The sequence below is a fragment of the Rana temporaria genome, chromosome 3 (genome assembly GCF_905171775.1).
Source record: "Rana temporaria chromosome 3, aRanTem1.1, whole genome shotgun sequence".
NCBI lineage: Eukaryota > Metazoa > Chordata > Amphibia > Anura > Ranidae > Rana > Rana temporaria.
This window is the reverse complement of record NC_053491.1, coordinates 217,337,868-217,362,991: the sequence shown is the minus strand read 5'-3', so window position 1 is coordinate 217,362,991 and position 25,124 is coordinate 217,337,868. Positions and strand designations below refer to the sequence as shown.

Sequence of the window (25,124 nt, the reverse complement as noted above, 5' to 3'; positions counted from 1 at the left end):
AGAAAGGTCAGAGCTGTGTTTTGTTGCTGGGTACATGCCAAACAGATAAGAATTATTTAACATGACTTGCTTATGAACCACCGGTGAAGGAAGCAAACAAAGAGCTCTCCAATAGCACAGCATGGTCTAGGTGGGTGGAGGAGAAAAATGAAGCATTTTAGCAGTCTCCTGTAACTACGAGGGAATTAACACTATACACACAAAAGACGTACAAGTACACAAAGCAAGTTTGTACAGATGCCACAAGTACAGCTGTCAGTAGGGGCACCTGCCAGCCCATGAGAGATGCATGAAGGCTGCCAATGCAGACCTCTCATTCCTAAAATTTGATTTTCCTGTTTATCTCGCTAGAATATTAGCTTCAATACCTCAGGCCAAAGACCTGCAACTTATAAGCAGTTTTGACTTTCCAGACCTGTATATGCGTTTCTGGTCAACAAACTATAGAAAGCTAGTGAGCTAGTTTAACAAATAGTGAGCGGTGGACAGAGGTGAACGATGCAGGTTGCTTTTCTAGGGGGGAAAAGTTTTTACTCTGAGGGAGGGACAGCGCAGCAGCAGCATACAGAGTTCAGTAGCCAAGAGTATGTACAGTAATGCAGCAGTTAGGATTTTGTAGAGTGGAAATTCGGGGATAAGAGCTGTGAACTTGGGAGGGGATTGGTAGAATTTGGCGGGAGGTAATTTCTGGTTGAATCCTGCATTCTACGCGCAATGTTCTCCCGAACGCTGCATTCTACACGCAATGTTCTCCCGAACGCTGCATTCTACGCGCAAAGTTCTCCCGAACGCTGCATTCTACGCGCAAAGTTCTCCCGAACGCTGCATTCTACGCGCAAAGTTCTCCCGAACGCTGCATTCTACGCGCAAAGTTCTCCTGAACGCTGCATGCTACGTGCAATGTTCTCCCGAACGCTGCATTCTACGCGCAATGTTCTCTCCTGCCACTCTGTGTGTTACAAACTCTTGAAAAAGTTCACCTTTTATAACATGTAACACCCAGATTTAGGGTGTAACGTATAACATGTTACAAATGCACCGGGGCCCCTTTCCCCCCCAATCTTCTCCCCCCTGCTAGCTGTCACAAACAAAAAAATAATAATCTGGTTGAGTGTGTCTCCCAGCGCTGTCCTACGCAAACACCTGCACGCCCAGCGCTGTCCTACGCAAACACCTGCACGCCCAGCGCTGTCCTACGCAAACACCTGCACGCCCAGCGCTGTCCTACGCAAACACCTGCACGCCCAGCGCTGTCCTACGCAAACACCTGCACGCGCAGAAATTAAAGTTTCTATTGATGGGGTATGGCCCTCTGCACCCATGTGAATAAGCGCTTACGGTTTACTTTCCCACAATCTGTTTCCTTTGTTAGTCTTTCCTTATTTTACTTTTTATTTTGTGTCAGTCTGTCAGTTTACATTTTTTATCATTGTGTACTGAAGTAGACTGATTAACTCTGTGCTGCTAGAGGTAGATCACTAAAATCATTTCAGATTTTAAAAAGGGATCATCTGTAATAAAAATTCCATAATACAGAACTAAAGCTAAGAGGATCTGCAGTTGTGTATTAAGCTGCTTATTTCCTATGGAGCAGGAGACAACATACCATTCCTCCACTAAGTCTCCAATAAAGTTAATCGGATGCACTAAAGATTTGGGAACGCAGGACGTTCATTTTACTGTACACATGACAGATTTCAGTCTGACTGACTGCATTAGGATTTGTTACATTTTTTGAGGTTGGAAAGGCACTTGACTGCCATATGAAAGGCTGGGAGAGAATGTTTGAAACATCTGAGGAAACATCAAGCTTATTCAATAAGACAGACAGCAATGTGCACAGAGCAGCTGGCCACAGAAAGAAGCCAGAAATCATGTTTTAAAAATCAGACTACCCTAAACTAACATCTGTGTGTTTTATTAGGTGCTTGGCCATTATGCTGACACGTTGAAATCACGGTCCCACATACAAGTACGCAAATCAGAAAGGTTGAGGGAGATACTGACCTCGAACTACTAAAGCTAGAATGCTAACAAGGAAGCCAGGCATCAAGCATTTTTTATGAGAAAAAGTTTCTTTGACAGATTTTGTTAAAATCTAGTTTGAAGACATGTTGGCTCATCAATATACCCATACACCCAATTATATTTGATGGTGCCCGCTCACACATAAAGCGGTCTTGAAAAAATAGATGAGCTGTTTAGGGGAAGAGTCGCACAGTTTTGGTATTTATAGCCTTCAACTGGAATACCAGAAACAAACAAAAAACTCAATTTTATTTTTTTCACATGCGCCTCTTTTTTCTAGTAACTAGCCTTCCATTGTAGAAAAACACCAGAACATCAGGTGTACAAATGTGTGTAAAAATACTCCTAAAACAATTGAAAATTCAGGCTCCATGCACACTAGCGTTTTTATTTAAGTTTCTAGAAGCTCAATAGTGTTATCCTATGTGTCCATGCACACTACTTTAGGCTATTAGCATTTTTTTACGCAACCAAATTTAGGCCACCAATCTCGAGAAACACAGAACCTAACTCCCCTACTAATAGTTCTATTCCCGCCTCATGCATCTTATGAACCAATGGAATGAGGCATGTGAAAGGAAAGAGCTGGCCATAACTAGTATACAGGAAGTTGGTCAGAACTCGCACCTGAAATTCAGGAGTACCCGGGTCTCTACAGGGAACTGGAGGCAATGTACAGAACCTGGAGCCTACTGACCAGTGCCCCTCTTTCCCTTCAGGTACGCTTTACAGTAGAACTCAACTGAGGACTACCTACATCCAAGTCAGCAACATAATAAATGACCTACACAGGTTTCAAGCAAGCACACCTTGTTCCTTAGAAGTGCCTCAGTTTCATACATATTTATTCTTTGTCCTACAAATTATTTTGCGGAAATGCGAGAGAAAGTCCAGTTCTAGGTTGTAGTTGCAAGTTCTGCAGGTCTCACACCTCAACACTAGTCAGTCACTACCACCCCACCCCTTCCTGACCATGCACAAAGCCCCAGGCTTTGTTTGGTATCTGCCAGGAGGAGAGGGGGTAGAAAAGTGATCAGCATCCAATATTTAAATAGAAGCTCATTAACGTGAACCTTCACCCTCCAGGGAATCTTCATTCCCTTTGCTCTCCTCCCCCTTTTAGAAAAAAGTTTTCAGGCTGCCCCCAGGTGCACAACATTTGTCTAGGCAAATGACACCCACTGTGCTCTTTGCCACCTGGGATATGCATGTCACATACTGCAGGAGGCATTGTCCTTTATTCCGTAAAGGGGGAGGGGGGCGGGCCTAGCGGCATGTCATCAGTAGGCCCACTAGCTGAACCCAGAAAAGCCAGCACCTACCAATAACGTCACAGAAAAACATGGCGGCACGGGATTGCCATATGGAGGTATGTGAAATGTCCATTAATAGCTGAAAAATATTGTAATTATGAATATATTTCATTTGGCTTGCATCTATGAAAGCCAGGCAAAAGGGTGTCACAGAAGCGCTTGTTAAGAGTAGACAATGCGGGCCAGACTTGTATATACAAACAATGGAGAGCCAATTCCATGGTTTTACATCTACTCACTTCAAAGGATCCCATCCTGGGATATGCAATGAACTGGGCCCCACCTGTAATCAATACCTAACTTCCTGGGAAAATTCAATCAAATCTCCTGGCCAGAACAGTCACCAGGACTTGCATGAAAGGGGGCTGACTTATGTCAATCATGATCCAAGCTAGGCCAACCTATAGGGCAGGGATATGCAATTAGCGGACCTCCAGCTGTTGCAGAACTACAAGTCCCATGAGGCATAGCAAGACTCTGACAGCCACAAGCATTACACCCAGAGGCAGAGGCATGATGGGACTTGTAGTTTTGCAACAGCTGGAGGTCCGCTAATTGCATATCCCTGCTATAGTGTATCAGGATAGAGAGATATACTTAGAGGAGAGATAGAAGGGAGCTCTCTTTATGGAAGGGTAGCCGGAAGGATGGTTCTAAAGGGTAACCATGGGAAAGGTCTGTCTTGCATGTAATGGCACACGCTTGTACTTTAATGTTTTAGAGGAATATTCTCTATATTCCTCCATGTAAATGTTTGCATTTTAACCTACTATTTCCTGCTTGTTTAAGACTATAGTTTGTGTATTAGATTAGACTTTGTATAGACGCTAATAAATGTTTATTATGTTGAAGCTTTCACTTCTGGTCAAAAGAACTCTTATTTAACCCATATCATATCTTTGAGATATTAAATCTTAAATATACATTTTAAAGGTTAACAGGATCAATAGAAGTGGACCTCAGCATGACAACTCTGAATCTGCTAGGCGAGTATCTGCATTTTGCAGATGACAACCCCCAGTAAGGTCAGTTAACCACTTCCTTACTGGGCACATATACCCCTTCCTGACCAGGTGAAATTTCAGCTTGTGGCACTGTGTCACTTTAACTGACAATTGCGCGGCCGTGCGACGTGGCTCCCAAACAAAATTGACGTCCCTTTTTCCCCACAAATAGAGCTTTCTTTTGGTGGTATTTGATCGCCTCTGCGGTTTTTATTTTTTGCGCTATAAACAAAAATAGAGCGACAATTTTGAAAAAAAAACAATATTTTTTACTTGTTGCTGTAATAAAAAGCCCAATTTTTAAAAAAAAAACTTTTTTTCTCAGTCTAGGCGATATGTATTCTTCTACATATTTTTGGTAAAAAAAAAAAAATTAAAAAAAAAAAAAAAAATCGCAAGAAGCGTCTGGTTTGCGCAAAAGTTATTGCGCTTACAATAGGGGACAGAATTATTATTTTATTTTTTTACTACCAATGGCGGCGATCAGCATTTTTTTCCTGACTGCGACATTATGGCGGACACATCGGCCACTTTTGACACATTTTTGGCGCCATTCACATTTATACAGCGATCAGTGCTATAAAAATGCACCAATTACTGTATAAATGTGACTGGCATTGAAGGGGTTAACACTAGGGGGTGAGGAAGGGGTTAAATGTGTTTCCCTAAATTGTGTTCTAACTGTGTGTGGAGGGGGGTGACTGGGGGAGGTGACCGATCTATGTCCCTATGTACCTCTCTCCCCCGACAGGACATGGATCTCCGTGTTTACACACAGAGCTCCACGTCTTGTCCCTGTAGCCGCCGATCCCCAGTGCTTGGCGGACATCACGGCCGCCAGGCACTCGCATCGGCATCTCAGCGATGCGGCGCGCACGCCGCTGACTGCGCGCGCAGGCCGTAAAAACACAGCCAGTTAGAGATTCAGAACCACCCTGCGGCCGTATAAAGTTGTACGGCCGTCGGGTAGTGGTTAAAAAAAAACCAGGGGGGAGAATTATTAACAGCTTTAACATAGTCTGACCTCTCTAAAACCTAGTACACATGGGCAGAACGTCAGGCAACATCGTCCAGTTCAATAAAAAGTGCCCGACATTCAGCTCGTATGCATAGCAGCCGGTTCGACAGAAGACCGTTGTTTGGCCGTCTTCTGTCAGAGGAGCATGCTTGAAAAACAGCAGCCGACTGGCTCGCTTTCGGCCAATAGACTGTCCTGCCACCCCCGTCAGAACACAATATCTCGGAGGAGATCACTGTACCAACTTCAGATCGTTAGTACAGCAGCTCTGACCGGAGCCGTCAGTTTTTTTTTTTTTTTAATAGTTATGTGTACCAGGCTTTAGCATAAAGAAACTGAAAATGCCCCATAGCCAGTGCTTTGATGGACAGTGCCGTATATGGAACTGGATACCTGGCAGGGGTGTCGGACTACTGGAGACCTGGCCTGCTGTGCTCTGTGTTGAGCTGCAATTCAACTTTCTTGCATGTTTCAAGCAAACAGTATTTTAACCCTTGCTGCATTGGCTTGTCATTTTACAAATCTCAGAAGAATATTTCTTATAATTTATAATTTTTATAATTAGAATTCCAAGTGACTTGCATGCTTTCTGTCACCTATTGCCATTGATGTAGAATCCATTTATTTATAGACTTGTATATATGCGTGTCATAACAGCCAGTATATACTGTGGGGATTTATAAACCTTAGCTGTCTAGAAACCAAGATCTTTGCCCAAATTGGACCATTTTCTCCTTCAACATACGATCTGGGAAAGGCCTGCTAGCTGTAGAAATACAGAGAAGCAAACCTCTATTGCAAGCATGATCAAAACCCATGCACATCTCCAGAGAGCAGCTCTCACAGATATGACATTGCCATTGACTGTCATTCAACTGTGTTCATTAAAATAATAAAAGTTGGCTCAAGTGCAACATTCCTTTGATATGCTCTCATTTGTGCACTGGAAAGTGAGCCAGCAGACTCATTCTGTCACTCTCAATCTCAGCAATGAACATGCTTCCTTTGAATTTGCAAAGCATTATCAGTATTCGGTAATTACAAAAAGCGCCTGCACAGGGATACTATTTTCACTGTAGAATGCTAAAATTAAACATTCTTCAGGCAGAACCTATGAAAGGGGTGTCCTATGTACAAAACGTGATATGGTTTCAGCTGCAATGGTTCTTTTGGAAAGCCTGAGCGCAAGTGTTTAAAGCCCAACTGAATCCATAATGCTTTACTGTAGCCAGTCTGCAAATACAGTAATATATCTGATCTTCACCTATTCTTTACTTATCTGGTAAGTGTTGGAGAAAAGGGTTAAAACTGCCTGTGCGGCCTCATTCTGGAGAGTCAGACTATGGCTCATTCAACGCCCACCCACCGACGCCTTCTGCCCAACAGTGCACTAATCAATAGAGTATCGGACCACAGGAGAGCCAGGCCACTGCCGCTTCGTGTGAGCGCCACAGGCCAACTTTCCAGATTGCTGTAGCTCAGGGTATTTTAACCCTGTATCTTAAAAGGGTACATCTGGAAATGTGTGCCTGAGCTTACTTCAGTCTTGAATTCCTCCTGAAAAATAGCAGTGCATTTCATGTGCTTAGGCAAACCTCTGCTTTGAGACTTATAGGTAGATTCAGGTACAATCGTGTAAAGTTACGGCGGCGTAGCTTAGCCTGTTTAGGCTACGCCGCCGTAAATTTGCTAGGCTAGTAATGATTCTCAATATACTTGCCTGCTAATCTACGGCGGCGTAGCCTAAAGCGGGCGGGTGTAAGGGTGCTGAACTCAAATGACTTGGAGGGGGGCGTGTTTCATGGCAATGAGGCTTGACCTCACGTTTGACTTTTTTTCACTAAGCATGCGCCGGGCGACTACATTTCCCAGTGCGCATTGCGACTAAGTACGCCGTACGGGCCTATTGATTTTGACGTGGACGTAAACGACGTAAATCCCGATTCGCGGACGACTTACGCAAACGACGTAAGAATTTCGAATTTTGCGGCGGGAACGGCGGCCATACTTGACAATACTATTCCACTAGAGCCTAGCTCTAACTTTACACGGCCTATCTCTTACGTAAACGGCGTAAAAGTACTGCGTCAGCCTGGCGTACATTCGTGAATCGGCGTATCCCCTTATTACATATTCTACGCCGACCGCAATGGAAGCACCACCTAGCGGCCATCCAAAATATTGCAATCTAAGATAGGACGGCGCAAGCCGTCGTATCTTAGATATGTTTAAGCGTATCTCTGTTTGAGCATACGCTTAAACATAGGTCGGCTTAGATTCTGAGTTGGGTCGGCTTATCTACTGATAAGCCGGCCTAACTCTTTCTGAATCTACCTATTAGATCCTAAGGCAACGCTGACTGACTGCTAGACCCACAAAATGTGGCGTGACATTTAAAAATGTCACTAGCGTGCTGAGAACTTGCAGGGCATTATCCCTCTGCTTCATTCATGAATTTCTGCTTCCTAAACTGGGTGTCCTTGTTAATACATTACTTTTTAACCACATTGTTTCAGGCCTTTGCCACCCAAGTATAGGCAAAGGAGTTGATTTACTAACAGTTGAGGTTATTTTCTTAGCCAAGTGAGTGTTTGGATTGGTAAATAATGTGAAGCTATATACATTTTAAAATACCCAAACATCTGAAAGGGAATTTAAAAATGAGATTTCTGCTTGCAAATGATTGAAGTAAAACAGAGCTTTACCATATTACGCAAACTAAATATAGTGAACATTTTCCATTCCTTTAGTAAATTAACACCAGAGTATGTGATATGTTTCTAGGTAAGCACAGGAAGGATAACACACACTATACTATTGCACAGTTGCCAAACTTCCATCACTCTTTCTAGAACAGCAATATGTCTATACATTCAAATGTATCCATTAACTTCTTTCCATTAAGAAGTCGATGACGTAACGCGTAGGGTGGAGCGCCAAGACCTGACAGTTTTGCTTACAGGTGACGGACAGCCGCAACCACCAGTCCATTAACACTAAAGTGGTGAGTGCCGTCGTTGCACTTGTACATGACATATGTATAGTGTGGCTTGATTAACATTGTGAGTACATTTTAATAAAAGTTCTATGGGTACACAACGAAGAGCACTATAGTTTTTCTTTTTTTTTTTACCCTTTATTGAATTTTATCAATACAGTACAAAACACATGCACGTACACAGAACACAACATTCCAGTCTCAGGTATTTGGCCCACACATGGGTGAATATAATTTCAAGGAAAGGGTACCCAGACATGGTTTAGGGTGGTGTTAAGGACTGTACAACACAATGGTCTGTGAAACTGGTTTATCACAGACCATTCTGACTAACAGATTTCGGGAGCGTAAAAGGGCCCTTTGCACCCGCTAAGCAAAAAGCATTGATTGTTAGGTAATATGTGCAGGTATTTATCTACCACCATAGAAGGCTCTGCTAGCTATATGGCCCAGACTTTGTCGTATTTCTTGGGACAACCTCTATGATGGTATGTATCTTTATAGTAGGGTAGGGCATTATTAACTTACAGTTTCCAGAAGGAAATGAGGAGGGGATCGCTTTTTTTCAGAAGAGCGTTCAGCTTTCCTGGCATAGAATAGTAGAAGGCCAGTCATAGTTCTCTCTGCTACCCTGGGGATTACTTGAGAGCACTATACATGTTCTTAATTTTGAGTTATATTTGGAATTTATTTGTGATAAACCATTTGTTGGAGTGAACCATTATTTCTGACAGAGCCTGTTTCGGCCTTAAAGGGGCATATGCGTGCCTGGGGTTTTAGGTTTTTAACGGTCAAGTGATTAAGGTGAGCGTAAATTCACTAATGTCCAGGTGGTGGTCTCTCACACCGATTTGTAATTCACAAGCACTTACAAAGTGGAGAAGTGTGGTGGTGGAATATTTTGCCCGATTTGGGCTTATGGATAATTCTTACAAACACTGTTTTTAGATATTTCTCACTCATTTTCATCTTGTACACTGTGAGCATGTATTGTATAGATGCATTTTAGCACGGTGCCCCGATATTTATAATATATATATATATATATATATATATATATATATATATATATATATATATATATATATATATATATATATATATATATATATATAACATTTTATTTTTATTAGCCATTTTCTTTTTGCAGCAATTTATAAATTTGTTTACCATTTGTTCTTTTGCAGCACTGTGGCCTTTACTTTAATTTGTTGCACATTGCATTTTGGTGACCGTGAGAATTTTTGTTGTATACAAAATAGCGAAGTAGATCTGTGTCTATTTATGACTTATCGAAGCTAATGCTTACATTCATTAGAAGTTTGCCTTTACAATGCCTGTTATGGCCGGTAATTCCAGCCTGCTCTATGTTCTTGGTGACTGGTCTCCTCATCGCCTGCCCAGTTAATTCAACTACCAAAAAAATTTAATAAAATAGAATGCCAAGTTCATCCCACTTTGCTCTGCCCCTCTGAGGCTCAAATCACAGATCAGTGTCCTGCCTAGAAGTGGTGTGAGGTTTGCTTTGTGTCGTGACTCTGCTTCCCTGAATCCATGGACCAGCGTCCTGCATCTCCCGTTTAGAAAGTCCAAATACTGACACAGGTGTATAATGTTTTAATAAAGTCTGTTCTGCTATGTCTCTATTCATATCTTGTGCTTAGATCCTAAGAGATTTGGACTGTAGCGTGTAAGGCTACAGTGGAGCAAACTTGCGACCTGCCCTGCCGTGCTCAACCAAGCTTCGTTTCTTGATTGACAAGATGGTCAGTGTTGCCAGGAGCACTGAGAACATACAGCAGAAAAAAATCTCAGTGGTAACAGTGAACTTTAGTTTGGTTTGTTTCCACTTGCTTAAATAAGTAAATCCTATAGAATTTACTACAAAGCAACAGGGAGAAGAGTATAATCAATCTATCTCTGACACAATTACTTTATTAGCCGATTTACTTACAGTAGATACTGCTACGACAAGGGAATTCTCTGTTCCCCTGTCACCCACAGCATCACTATGCCTATGTTCCCCCTGGCTGCCACCGAGTCCTGTGATGAGGTCACAGGGAATACACAGAAGAATATATCTTCATAGGAAACAGCTAATTGAAAAACTGCTTCCTCTACATGCTTTGCATATGGTGACAGTGCTAAAGAGATAATTTTTTGTCTTGCCCATTCAGCTTTAACCACTTGCATGAGCTGGGCAAATTGCTTTGGCTTTGAAGTTGACTTTGAAGTTAGAGCCAGGCAAAGGCTCAAAAAACACTGTCAAGAGGGAGTCAGAAGGAATCGGATTTATGGTATTTGGCTAGTCGTCTTCTGCTTTGCCAGAATCTGTTTTTCATTTAAGCAAAAAGAAACAAATTAAATTTTTCATTAAAGGAAAAATTCACTTTGATAAGTGCATTTCGTGCTTTAATTTTTTTGGGAGCCTGTAAAAGAACTGCTGATCGCTGGTGCCATACAGATCTCCTGCAGATCTGTCAGCGTATCTGTGTGCCCATATATCCCATACGGGCAAGCACATACACTGACAGGAAGACTCAATGAACTACTACAGCACTGTAGTAGTTAATTGAGAACTACAAGCGGGCAACCACAAAGGATATCGGGGCATGTAATTCATTTACACACAGAGCAGTGTGAATGAATGACGCGGCTGTGTGGGTAGAGTGCAGCACGACCACGCTGATTTCAAACAGTGACAGCGAAGTACCCTTTACCGCTGTCACAGAGGAGGGGGGGGGGGGGGAATGGGGAAGTGGCTGCAGCATTGGGAACATGTTACAAGTTTCACCCTAAAAACAGGTGTAACATGTTCCTAAAGGTGAACTTATCCTTTAACACATTTGTGCAGTACTGTTATAATTTACTAGAAGTGCAAAACTACTTTATTCTACAAAAAGGCAAAGTCCTGTCTTAGGCCTGTTGCACACATTTGGATTCTAACACGCATGTCGGAACTTTCTAAAACTCATCTGCAATAAATGACAATGTTATTAGATAGAGCCTGTTCTCATCTGTGCATTGCAAGGCAGTGAGTTCTTGAAAAATCTTAGGTCCAATCTTTGTTTCATGCATATTTAGGGCCATGGGAGTCAACGGAATCGCATTAAAATGCATGTATGAGGCATTTTCCACTCCCTGTATACCTGTCATGTGCGCTCATACAGCAGAGAAACCTGGTTGCAGGAAAGAGATTTTTTGATGCAGAAATGTTGATCAAGAAGATTCAAAGCATCCCCCTGTTCTACAACCTCTCCCACTGCAACTTTGCTCTTTGTGCACCAATACGCACTACAAGGAATCCTAGAAGTAGACCTCAAAATATAAACAAGTGATGATATCACAGTGTAAATCGATTTTTATAGGCTACAGCAAAAAAAAGTGTAGCACATGAAAAGGCGTGAGTAAAACGCGCCTCAACACGCATAAAAGAAAAGTAACAAAATGCATGAACCTAGCCATAAGCAACTTTATGGTGCAAAGTTTTATGTTCTACCCATAGACATTATACAGTCACTGGGCTGAAGAAAACAAAATCACACTGCCAAAAGATCTTTTTAGGATTTTAACAAACTTTGTTGCAACTTCCTACCTTTTGTTATTCTAAAATAAAAGCCCTTTGCCCTGGTTGGACATGTCAACTCGCATGTTAAATTGGCGGCATTTGCCGACATCGGCACCATCCTAATCGGTGCGGCGCTGCACCGATTTCAAAAAGTAGTTTCTGTACTAGTTTTTGCGAACTTGCACAGATGTCTTTAATCGTGTCCGAAATCAGGACTGACAAGCAGGAGTGAAATCGTGCAAGCTCGGCTGAACTTTTTTTTTGTTGTCAAATTCTGGCTTAATGCAGACTTCTGGGAAAATCAGTGAGCCAATCACACAAGCAGGAAATTAACTTGTATATATCTTGTGTACAGAACTCCCTCTGGTAGCCATACAGTATTGCATTGCATTTTACAGAAAATTACAGCACTGCAGATTGAGAAGTTATTTTTTTTCCCAGAAGATTCACTTACAATATGACTTGTGCAGCAATTGTATACGCTATTAAATATTTCATTTTTACCCCCCCCACCCCATGAAAGGAGTTATTTAAATCAGAAATTCAACTTTATCTCCTTCTCCCACTTCTAATTTTTTATTTATTGTTAAAGGGAGCGGGTACCTAGTTCTCGCAACTTAAGTACCCACTTCCATTGGAATCACCTAGACCAAACCGTGGCCCGAGGGCCACATGTGTCCCCTAGGCTTGCCTTTATCTGGCCCTTGAAGCACTGTTCCCGTCACTGCTACAAAGCACTATTCTCCCCCTCCCCCCACTGACACCAACAGTGGGCACTATTCCTCCCACTGACATCAGCAATAGGGCACTATTGCTCCCACTGATGCCAATGATGGGGAACCATTCTTTACCCAATACCCCCAATGGTGTACTATTCTTCCCATCGATACCAATGAGGGGCCTTGTTTACCCCCAGGGCATTTTCAACTCACACTGGCCACATTCCGATGCCCCCCCAAAGTCTGAAGGCCTGTTAATTTGCCATTTGTTTGGAAGGTTTGGAGACCCCTGACCCAGGCATTCTAAAGCTGGATATATATACGATACAACTTTTGTTTTTAGATTTCCTTTAGATTTACCTTAAACTACAGCATGTTATGCAAGGGCCTGCCTGATTGCATACAAATTGAAAATGTTTAGGTTTGACTTCAGATTTATGAGAAAATTGTATAGTGTGCATCCCAACTTAAAATAGAAGTATGGGAATTTTTTTTCCCCCCATTCATACTTACATAGGGGGATGGAGCATGGGTCCAATGCCACCTCTGCACTGAAACGAAGCGATCAAACGTCGCCGATAACACGGTTTTCAGAGCTCCGTGAGTAGAGAGCTGTAGACTGTCAGTCACAGCTCTCTGCTCATCTCCTTCCTTGCTCATTTTATTTTATTATATTATATTCAGCTGCCCTGGCTGTGAAATTTTCACCTAAAAAACAAACACAGCAAAGCAGAGCTACATTTCATAATACTCTCTCCCCTTTTATATAGAAGTAAATGGTGAAAATAGCACAATGTGGGGAAACGGTAGCAGGATGTGGGCAAGCAAGTTAGTCTGAAGGTAAGATATTAGACAAACAGGTCATCCACAACATACAAAGAGTTGATCTCCCGTGCATGCATGCTGCTTACCGTTGTCCTTACTACTGTTTTCTTCAATGGTCATTTGCTCTGCCAGTTCAGATAGAGACTCGTCTATGGTCTGACTGCCTCGCAGCGTGAGAGAGAGCCTTCTCTTAAACTTTTTCATCTTTCACGTAAAGGTGCACAGTGTAGGGAAGTCTGAAAGATAAAAAAAAGATGTGGGGAACAGTTAGCACAGTCGTCTGCAGCAGCTTATGCTTTAATGGTACATTTTCGAGAACTGTAGTCAAGCATTGGGTCTTAATGATTCATAGAATGAGTGCATTTCCTCAGATTAACTAAAGAAAAGACAATATGGAAATGTGTAAAGCTTGGTGCAGGACAAAAAAAACTGTACACATTCCAATCTTTGATTCTTATAAAGACATGACAACCTGGTTATCAGTGTGATTATTCTTTATTTTACACCCTCTTCAGTACTGTGTAAGGATATGCCATGTTTACGTGATATACATGATATTATAGGGGGGGGGGGGGGGTGGAACATACATATTTCAAGTGGTTCTAAAAGTCGAAAATTTGTTTTTTACTTAATGCATGTCATGTATTAATGTGATTGTGTTTTGTAATGTTTTTAAAAACAAAAACAAACATTTTATACTTACTTGCTCTGTGCAGTTTGTTTTGCACAGAGCAGCCTGGATCATCCTTTTTTGGGTCCCTATTTGTTGCTCCTGGCCTCTCCCTCCCGTTGAGTGCCCCCCAGAGCAAGCAGCTCCATGTGTCCATCCAGACACTGAGCTGCCGTTCGGCCCCACGCCTCTCTCCAGATTGGCTGACTTTGATTGACAGCCACGGGAGCCAATGACGCCGCTGCTGTGTCTCAGCCAATCAGGAGGGAGAGCCTCGGACAGCCGAGGGACTCGTGGACAGAGATGGGGCTCAGTCAAGTATGAGGAGGTGCTGGGGAGGCTGCTACACCCAGAAGGCTTTTTATCGCAATTGCATTAAATGCATTAACATAAAAAAAAAAAAAAAAAAACAGGTCATCAGAACTAGTGTCCCCATGGCGAGATTTCCCCTCAATTACTTTTCTGGAGACAACCCAAAATTTGGGATTTTCTTTTACTTTCAGTTTAAGGCTGGTTCACACTGTGTGTAGAGCGGCTCGCAGCAGGGGGTTCAGCGTGTCCCCGTTCACCATGTTGGGTACAAATTATTGGCTGAATTCCAACCTGAAATGAATCCAAAGATGCATAGGACTCCGCGGCCGCCTTGGAGATGTGTAACCTGACTCCTTCGAGAGACGGTCAGTGTCTCCTGTCATGCGAATTGGATGCAATTGAACCCAGCCTCAAGGATAATGGTAAACAGGACAATTAAGGGTGAATCTCCCTACTGGGGATGGACAGCTATAAAAAAAAAAAAAAACTGACAAGTGTTCCAATCCCTCTCCACTGTAACCGAAACTACAAAAAAAAAAAAAAAAGTTGTCTTAAGTTATACTTTAAGCGTTATAATTCTAACTGAAAGTGATTGTAACAGTTCTTGATTTCACACCAGGTGCCCTGAGCTACATAAAAGCACAAGGTGACATAGAAAACAATTGTTGTGCATGTGCCCTGTTCACGTCATACATGCAAGTTGCATAAAAAGGCAGAAGGTTTGCATATTTACACAGCGCAATGCAAGTCATTGCATGCCAACGTATCACAGCATAAAGGCAAATTGTTTTTGCTAACTTTGTAACAAAGCATCGCACAGCCCCTATACAATGAACACAATGTTATGGAGCACAACTTGTGTGGTCTGGCGTAAACAGGCCCTAAATCTTTTCAACTGTATACCTTACTGTTTAAAGATGACACGCTAGTAAATGTTTTACACCCCAAAATAGATTATACTGCGCATTCCTTTTTTTTTTTATACATTATGAAAAGTTTTGTACTGTGATGTTTTACCTAGGGATTTATATTACATTTCTTTTTATCAAGTAGAAGTGCATGTCATTGGTAATGGCTACCTACAGTATCTCACAAGAGTGAGTACACCCCTAAAATTTTTGTAAATATTTTATTATATCTTTTCATGTGACAACACTGTGTACAAGTGTACAGCTTATATAACAGTGTAAATGTGTTGTCCCCTCAAAATAACTCAACACACAGCCATTAATGTCTAAATCGCTGGCAACAAAAGTGAGTACACCCCTAAAAGAAAATTTCCAAATTGGGCCCAATTAGCAGTTTTCCCTCCCCATCATGTGACTCAGTGTTACAAAGCCTCAGGTGTGGTAAATTATCTCACTCTCTCATACTGGTCACTGGAAGTTCAACATGGCACCTCATGACAAAGAACTGTCTGAGGATCTGAAAAAATAAATAAAAATCGTTGCTCTACATAAAGATGGCCTAGGTTACAAGAAGATTGCCCAGACCCAGAAACTTCACTGCAGTACAGTGGCCAAGACCATACAGCGGTTTACAGGGCTTTTTTTCAGGGGGAACTTGGGGGAACTCAGTTCCACCACCTTTGGATTGGACCCTTTGGTGCCTCCTCACCACAATCACTTGTAAACACATAAGTCTGGTTTCTGTGTTTACAAGTGACAGCTCTGCACTCTGTTTGTAACCCCCCTGAACTCTGCATTCTGTATGTAATGCAATCCTGGTATTTAATGCCCCTTTAAGACCCTTCTACTGTTTGTGAAATCTGAACTGGGTCGTGGTTGAGTTCCTGCACCTATTTTCTGAGAAAAAAAGCTCTGGCGGTTTAACAGGACAGATTCCACTCACCTCGCCATGGTCAAACAAAACAGGAAGCCGCTCAGCACAGAGCACTTCCATTAATTTACTGTCCAGTGCAGCTGAGGCTGCAGAGAAAGGCGTGGGTGTTTAATCTGTACGGGGTGCACGCCCTAATGCAATAGGCTGCGCACACCTATGTCCCTGCTGTTCTATTGTGTTTTTGCAGGGGGACGGAACCGCTGCCAGAACACTTCGTTCAGCGCCATTGAAAGCCATGCATTCAGGGATGTATGCCCAAAACACAGGAATTCTGAATGCAAGAACCATTCGGTGTAGCATCCAGCTGCTGCATATTTCAGACTATCAGATTTTTGACAGTCTGCTGGCAGTGGAGCTGGACGCTGACCAATGCCTTCCAATCCCCTGAACACGCCGGAATTTGATGCACGTGGGTTAGACGTCCAGTGTACATATATCCTTAAATTGATATTAAAGGCAATTTTTTTTTTTTTAAACCAACATGTCATGCTTACCTGCTCTGTGCAATGGTTTTGCACAGAGCAATGCCGATCCTCCTCTTCTGTGGTCCCTCCCGCCGAGTGCCCCTAGAGCAAGTAGTTTTCTATAGGGGCACCCAAGTAGGCTCAATCCTGAACTGCTCTGCATGTTCAATCACACACAGAGCCACAGTTCGGCCCTGCCCCCTCTCTCCCCATTGCCTCACACGCTGTGACTGACAACGGGAGCCATTGGCTGTCTCAGCCAATGAGGAGGGAGAGTCCCAAGAGAGCTGAGGCCTTCGCGCACATCGCTGGATCACGATGGGGCCAAGGTAAGTATTACAGGGACTGTTGCACAGTGAAGGTTTTTAATTTTCATAAATAGAAGGCATGAATGTTAAATAAAAAAAAACTTGAGCCAGTAGAGGTTGCAACGGTATTTTTTCCCCTACAATAAACAGAGTATACTTACCTGTTGTGTGCAATAGTGTTATACAGCGGCCCTCTTCTGGGGTCCCCCGCTGGTGCTTTACACTCCTCTTCTGCTATTAGGGGACTCATGTGGGTGCGCTCCTAAGCCAAGCTGTGCGAGTCTATAAACACAAAGAATGGCTCGAACCCGCCCTCTCCTCCCAATATCTAAATGGAAGCAGCAAAAGGGGATGCTGCTGCTGTGTCGTGTGAGGAGAGGAACGGCGACCAGCCATGTCACAGACAGGCACAGTGTGTGGAACAAGATCGGGCTCAGGTAAGTATATAAGGAGAGAGAGCGATGAAACTACTGGGACATTTACCTTAAAGTGGTTGTAAAGGTTCGTGACTTTTCACCTTAATGCATCCTTAAGGTGAAAAAACACCTGGCAATGACGGGGCCCCCGTTTTATTTACCTGAGCCCGCTGACCTGCTCTGCGCATCCCACCGCATCCTCTTCTCCACTGAGTCTCTGCATTGATAGGATAGATTGATAGAAGCGCAGCCATTGGCTCCCAATGCTGTCAATCAAATCCAATGACGCTGGGAACCGAGACATACACTCTGTCTACGGACGCAGTGTGTATGAGACGGGAGCGCACCTGCTAGGTAACCCCCTTGGGAGAGAGCTTCCTAGAGGGGGTTAGCTATTGCGGGGAGGAGCCGAGAGAGCCGCCGAGGGGCCCCAGAAGAAAACAATCAGGGCCACTCTGTGCAAAACAAAATGCACAGTGGAGGGAAGTATGACATGTTTGTTTTAAAAAATAAATAAATAATAATATCTGAACCTTTACAACCACTTTAATGCAGGTAATGCATGAAGATAAAAAAAATGTCCTGCCCTTAGAACTCCTTTAAGCTGGCTGTAAACATTTTCTGTATTGGCTGAATTTCATTCAGTGTATTGCAAGCCTTAGGCTGGGTTCACACTACTACACTACTTTCATCCTACTTTGCTCTGCTACATTGGTCCTACATTTATCCTACATTGGTCCTACATCCATCCTACTTTCATGAACAGGATACTACTTTGGTCCGACTTCAATGATATTCAATGGGCCTGAAGTAGGATCAATGTAGGACCAAAAGTAGTACAGGGAGCATTTTCAAAGTCGGACCGACTTGTGTAGGACGCTACAAGACGCTCTCATAGGGAAACATTGAACACAGAGCAAAGTAGGATGAAAGTAGTGTAGTAGTGTGAACCCAGCCTTAGGCAGGCATTTACTGCCAATAAAAATGAAGCCTAAAAACTCCCCTCTGAAATCATATTATATGCATGGATGGAAAAACATTGTGTTTACAAATTACCTAAATTGCATAAGGAATTTAACTAATATATATATTTATATATTTAAACACACAAGATGTGAGGCATGTATAAATATGACCCATGTTATAACAAAGATGAAAAAAAAAATGAAATGAGGAAAATTGGACAAAGAAAACGTGTGCTAAGCAATATAAATTTTCCCAATGAGTAGGTGACAGAGAATACATGTAGCTATTTATATACTAATGGAGGCGCAAGTGGGCAAAGCCGCTTAATGATTTCCTTTGATTCATTTTTTTTATGAATGTGTGCCTAGTTATAAATGAAATTTCACACAGAGTAATCCAAACACCAAAAAAAAAAAAAGACTAAAATGGGCTTTCATTAAACGCTATTTCAATGGCTTTACCACCTTGACACTTTAAAGTCGCACACACAGACCAAGCCCGAGTCACAGTGACAAAGCATTGAAGCCAGAGGACCAGCATTTCAGATGGAGATCAGCATTGACAGCTCCCTTTTTATTCCCATGACAGTCCTAAAAGTATTGCACAATAAGCCATCGGTTACAAGGAGACAGGTTTTTAAACCCATGAATATCAGCACACAGTTGAGATATGCATCATTGTGAGATGGACTCCTGAGCTTACCAGGCTTCCGCTTACAATATTTGGCAAGTAGTATGGATTGATAATAGATAGTTAAAAAATGTATGTTTAAATTTGACAACATGACTTTTCACGTTTTATTAACTTTCAGATTATTTTATCACAAACTAGGTGTCTTTTTGCTGACTAAGTATTCCCGGATGAATCCTGTGCATATCGCTATGCACCCTTTCTAGTAAACTTTAAAGTAAAAAAATATTTTTACTTCACATTACACTTTTTTTTTGCTGACTGAGACAGTAAAGAATTCAGGTAAATATATTTTTCCCCCAGTTTAGACATGCTCAGTAATGACATAGTAAGGAGGGGGAGTGGTAGAGACTATAGATCACCTTTATCTGTGGAGGTTTGCATTAAAGTAGACCTGTTGCTTTGCTTTCCACAGGTAAATAATAGTTTCACGCCATTGCTGACCTCTAAAAAATGCTTGCTGCCTAGCTGTGTTTGGCTTCAATATGGAGACCCCCGTTCACACTTGAGCATTTTTCAGCTCAAAGCTTGATGCTCAGCAAGATAAAATTCAGTTTATTTCAATGGCCCCCCCCTTCACATTTTAGAGTTCTGTCACCTGTAGCAAAATGATTGTCGCTCAAAATAATACATGAGCTACTTTTCAAGCAGATTTGAACGTTTTTGTCCCCCTTGACTTCAATGGAAAATGGCAGAGCAGCGAGAAATTTGCATTTTTTCAGGCGTTTTCAGCAGCTCCCCTCCCCCATTCTAGCATCGCTCCACACCTTACACAGGTTTCCATTGGCCACAGCAAACACGCCTAAATGAAAAAACGCAAAAAAAAAACAACACACTGCTCAAACAAACAAAAAAAAAGAAAACCCGTATGAAAATCAGTTTAGGTGTGAATGTAGTCCGATTAACTCACAGAGCCAGAATAAGCATACTATAAATGTGTCAAAAAAGTGGCAACAGTCTTATCTATACTTGTGTCAGGTCAACAAAACCAGCAGCAAGAGATTAGGGCTGAAAAAGGTCTATATGGGCCTTGCTTTGTGCACAGTCATGTTGGAACAGGAAGGGACCGTCCCCAAACTGTTCCCTCAAAGTTGGGAGCAGGAAACTGTCCAAAATGTCTTGGTATGTCGACGCCTTAAAGAGGAAGTAAAGTCTGCAGGGGAAAAAAAAAAACCCTTCCCTGCAAAAGTAAAGGGCATAATGTGCTTGTATGCATTGCATGCTAGCACATTATGTGACACTTACCTGCAAAACTTAGCCTGCATCCATCTTTGCCCGTCTTCCTTCCGGGGCTGGAGACTCCAGCTGTGTGACTGGGCGGAGCCTTGAGATGTCACTCCTGCGCGGGAGTTGGCGGTCACAGCACACATCCCTGAACAAACAGCACGGGCGGTCATGCCTTCAGAGCGCATGGGCAGATTACATCATTGGCGCAGTATACAGTAAATATCTCCTAAAACAAAGTACTTGCAGATTGCCCCAAAGCCTCCTGGGATGTGTGACGTTACTATACCGGGTGTCTTAACAGTCTTGGTGAGAAAGGCAGAAAGGACAGCTAAAAAGTGTGGTTCTTTAAAGCTGTGTTCCAGCCGTAAAAATTTTTTTTTTAAAAGCCAGCAAACACTGTAGCTGCTGACATTTAATAAAGGACACTTACATATCCAGAGCACCTGCGATGTTGGTCCCCAGAGGCCGATCTTTCCATCGTATCGTGTGCCGGCGCCGCCATCCTAACTATGGGCCTTGCAGCGCTTTGTGAATGGCCGACTGTCTTCTGTGACACACAGGTCCCAAAAGACAGTGTGCCCAAATTTACCAGAAGACAACGCGAGGAGAAGAATGAAGACTACTGCGGAATAGGAAGTTGCAGATTAGGACAATCTGCCTAGCAACAGCCATTCTGGTAAGTAATGTAATGTATTTTAAGGAGCGCGTCCGTGTTTTTTTTTTTTAAAGGTGGACCTCTGCTTTAACACACAAGGTTACAATGCAATACAGCAGGGATAAGCAATTAGCGGACCTCCAGATGTTGCCAAACTACAAGTCCCATGAGGCATAGCGAGACTCTGACAGCATCAAGCATGACACCCAGAGGCAGAGGCATGATGGGACTTGTAGTTTGGCAACAGCTGGAGGTCCGCTAATTGCTTATCCCTGCAATACAGGGTGAAGTGGAGAATAAAGAGGAATGTCTGCGTTACAACACTATTCCAATAACCACCATTAGTATTGGATTTACTTTGTTTTGGGAGGCACAGGTACCAGTTTTGTAACTGGGTAAAAGCACACAGAACACAACACATACCTAACCTGGCATCGGCAGCCAACCTGGCCCCTAGCTTATTTCCACAAAGGGAAATGTTTGCTGTACTTCCCATAAGCCGCTTGCTAATTTCGATTTTTTTCTGTGTGACGGGTACATGGTGACATCAGCCAAAAATCCTTGGCAGTGACATTTCTGGGAAAGCAATATACAGCAACACATCCTGCAGCCTTCAATTCTCTGCCATATGCTCTGCTAAGAACACCTGCGTGCGCGCTCGGGAAGGAATACGGCGTGGCTGAATCGCTCATATTGTACATGCTTACTCCTGTGTCCCTGTGACATTCTATTACAATCTTCTCTCAATCTAGAATTAGCCATCAACAGTCCTTTTCATATCATGTAAATTTGTTAATTAATCCCAAGTGGCTCATTGACATATTAATTCACCAGTACACTTCATTCATTAGCCTCACTATTCATGTTTAGCATTATTTTTCCACTTAGGTACTTGAAAACACTCATTAACTAGCAGAGAATAACAGATCTAACCAACATCCAGTTGTTCCTATCACTGCAGACAGCGGGATTCAGCAGGCGGTGTGAAGCTGCAGCATTTCAATTTCCTGTGTGCTGGCCAGACACAAATAAAACAGACCCAACAAATGCCAATTGCAAAAAACATGTCCTAGAAATCCCTTTTGTTCTATCTTTATTTTTACAATCCAATCCCATGGTATGTTAGCAGAATCAAGGACCTGCACAACTTATCATACACAGAGCAGATGACATACAGTATCTCACAAAATAGTGTACACCCCTCAAATGTTTTATTATATCTTTTAATGTGACAACACTGAAGAAATTACACTTTGCTACAATGTAAAGTAGTGAGTGTACAGCTTGTATTAGGTCTCTTTCACACGGGGCCGATCAGTCATGATCCGCCCTGTGAACCTTGCTCAGCGGGGATCGCTCCGCTGAACCGGCAGATGACAGGGCGGTTCCCGCTCTCCTTTATGGGGGGATCGAATGAACATGGACCGTCTGTCCGTGTTCACCCGATCCGATGACAGATGGAAAAATAGAAACGGAGGATTGCGGAATCGGGTTGAAGTGGATTTTCATCCGCTGACACCCGCACAATCTCATAGGGACCAATGTATGTCCCTTTTTCATCCGTACACGGATGGATGAAAAAGGGGACATACGGTTCGCCCGTGTGAAAGAGCCCTTACAGAGTGAATTTGCTGTCCCCTCAAAATAACTCAAACACACAGCCATTAACGTCTAAACCACTGGCAACAAAAGAGAGTACACCCCTAAGTGAAAATGTCCAAATTGAGCCCCATTAGCCATTTTCCCTCCCCGGTGTGAGGTAACTTGTTAGTGTTACAAGGTCTCAGGTGTGAATGGGGAGCGGGGTGGGTTAAATTTTGTGTTATCATTCTCACTCTCTCATACTGGTCACTGGAAGTTCAACATGGCACCTCATGGCAAAGATCTGAAAAAAAGATTTGGTGCTTTACATAAAGATGGCCTAGACCAGGGCTTGACAAATCCCGGTCGCCATGGCGACTAGAAATGGTGTCCTGGCGACTTGGCTTGTAAGGTGGGCAAAAAAATAATTAAAATATATATATATATATATATATATATATATATATATACACACACACACACACTTTTTTTGTGAGCTGGCGCCATCTGGGGATGAGTCCTTGGTATTACAAGTTATTACCACCAGATGTGTGAGCTGGCGCCATCTGGTGGTGGCCGTTGGTATTACAAGTTAAACAGCAATTCTAATGTAATTTTTCACGATTTTTACTGCCATCTTCTTCCCTCTAATTAGAACCCACAAACTATTATTATATATATATATATATATATATATATATATATATATATATATATATATATATTTTTTTTATCCTAACACCCTAGAGAATAAAATGGCGATCGTTGCAATACTTTCTGTCACACCGTATTTGCGCAGCGGTCTTACAAGCGCACTTTTTTTGGAAAAAATTACACTTTTTTTAATAAAAAAATAAGACAAAAGTAAAGTTATTCCCATTTTTTTTTAATATTATGAAAGATTAATGTTATGCCAAATAAATTCATACCCAACATGTCACGCTTCAAAATTGCGTCCGCTCGTGGAATGCCGACAAACTTTTACCCTTTAAAATCTTCATAGGCGACGTTTAAAAAAAAAATCTACAGGTTGCATGTTTTGAGTTACACAGGAGGTCTAGGGCTAGAATTATTGCTCTCGCTCTACCAATCGCGGCGATACCTCACATGTGTGGTTTGAACACCGTTTACACATGCGGGCGCTGCTCACGTATGTGTTCGCTTCTGCGCGCAAGCTCGTCGGGACAGGGTGTGTTTTCTGGCTCCTAACTTTTTTAGCTGGCTCCTAGATTCCAAGCAAATTTGTCAAACCCTGGCCTAGGCTATAAAGAAGATTGGCAAGACCCTGAAACTGAGCTGCAGCACGGTGGCCAAGACCATACTGCGGTTTAACAGAACAGGTTCCACTCAGAGCAGGTCTCGCCATGGTCAACCAAAGAAGTTGAGTGCACATGCTCAGCGTCTTATCCAGGAGGTTATTTTTGGTTCTCCATCTGCAAGGTATGAGCCACATTAAAAGAGGAGTTCCAGGCTCCCCCCCCCCCCCCCCCCCAAAAAAAAGTCAGCAGCTACAAATACTGTAGCTGCTGACTTTTATTAGGGCACTTACCTGTCCAGGAATCCAGCAGTATCCTCACCCGAGCTGACTTTTCAAATCGGCTATCAGGTGCTGGTGACACCATCTTGACAAAGGTAAACCAGCAGTGAGGCCTTATGGCTTCACAGTCAGTATCTGGTGCGGGTTGCTTTGTGAATGGGCTGGAGCTGCTGTTTTGATTTTTTTTTTTGGGGGGGGGGGGGGGGCGCGGAACACTGCTTTAAGGAGACAGGGCATAAAGGTTAATAATTCTTACTTGACAGAGCAGTCGCATGGGAGAGGAGACGCATGAGAAAGCAAAGCCATTATGTCATCTAGGACCATTACTAGAAATCCTTCTTAACCTGAAAAATCATGTCAACATCAGTTCCATTACTTTTTAATTACCATAAACCAAAAATTCAAGTACAGTACTTACACTATGGGAGAAAAGTTCAGTTACTGAACGTAGAACAGTTCAAGATTATTGGCGATTGGTTGCAATGGTACGTCACCTATTCAAATATGCTAAAACAAGTATTATTTTAAAGATTAACCCAGTCAATAAAGCCGTCCATGCACCAACATGCTCAGACGATCCATACTGCTGATAATATGTTAATATTTAGCCACAAGGTCCTACTATTTTTTTACTGTTCTACGTGAAAGAGCCTTAAGTGTTGAGTAGCCATATATTTATGCAATTTGGTCATGAGTACTGCGCCTAGATTTGTTATACCCATCTGTTCGGCTCCAGAGTAGAGATAGCCATACTAAAAATGAAAGCCAAAGATGTGGTGGAACATCATTCACATGTGTGGCCATCACACAACTAAATTATTCATCATGGCTTCAGGATAACAGACTGAGAGGGGTCGTTGTTGCTCTACAGAGGCCGAAGTTATGGTGGGCACATATAGGCAGCGAGATGTTTGCATAGTCAGAATATTAAGACCAGCCATTTTCTTAAACATATAACAGGATCTCATTCACCCTTAAGCCTT

General features: G+C 42.5%; 1 protein-coding gene across 3 annotated transcripts in view; it reads right to left on the bottom strand.

Moving 5' to 3' along the window:
- Nucleotides 1-25,124, bottom strand: part of CDK17 (cyclin dependent kinase 17) — a 228,630-nt gene that overhangs the window by 97,225 nt on the left and 106,281 nt on the right. For all 3 annotated transcript variants that reach the window (XM_040344235.1, XM_040344234.1, XM_040344236.1), the window contains exon 2: nucleotides 13,560-13,709. In XM_040344235.1, the coding sequence (XP_040200169.1) occupies nucleotides 13,560-13,677 (118 nt within the window). In that variant the 5' untranslated portion in view covers nucleotides 13,678-13,709. The remainder of the gene's footprint in view (nucleotides 1-13,559; nucleotides 13,710-25,124) is intronic.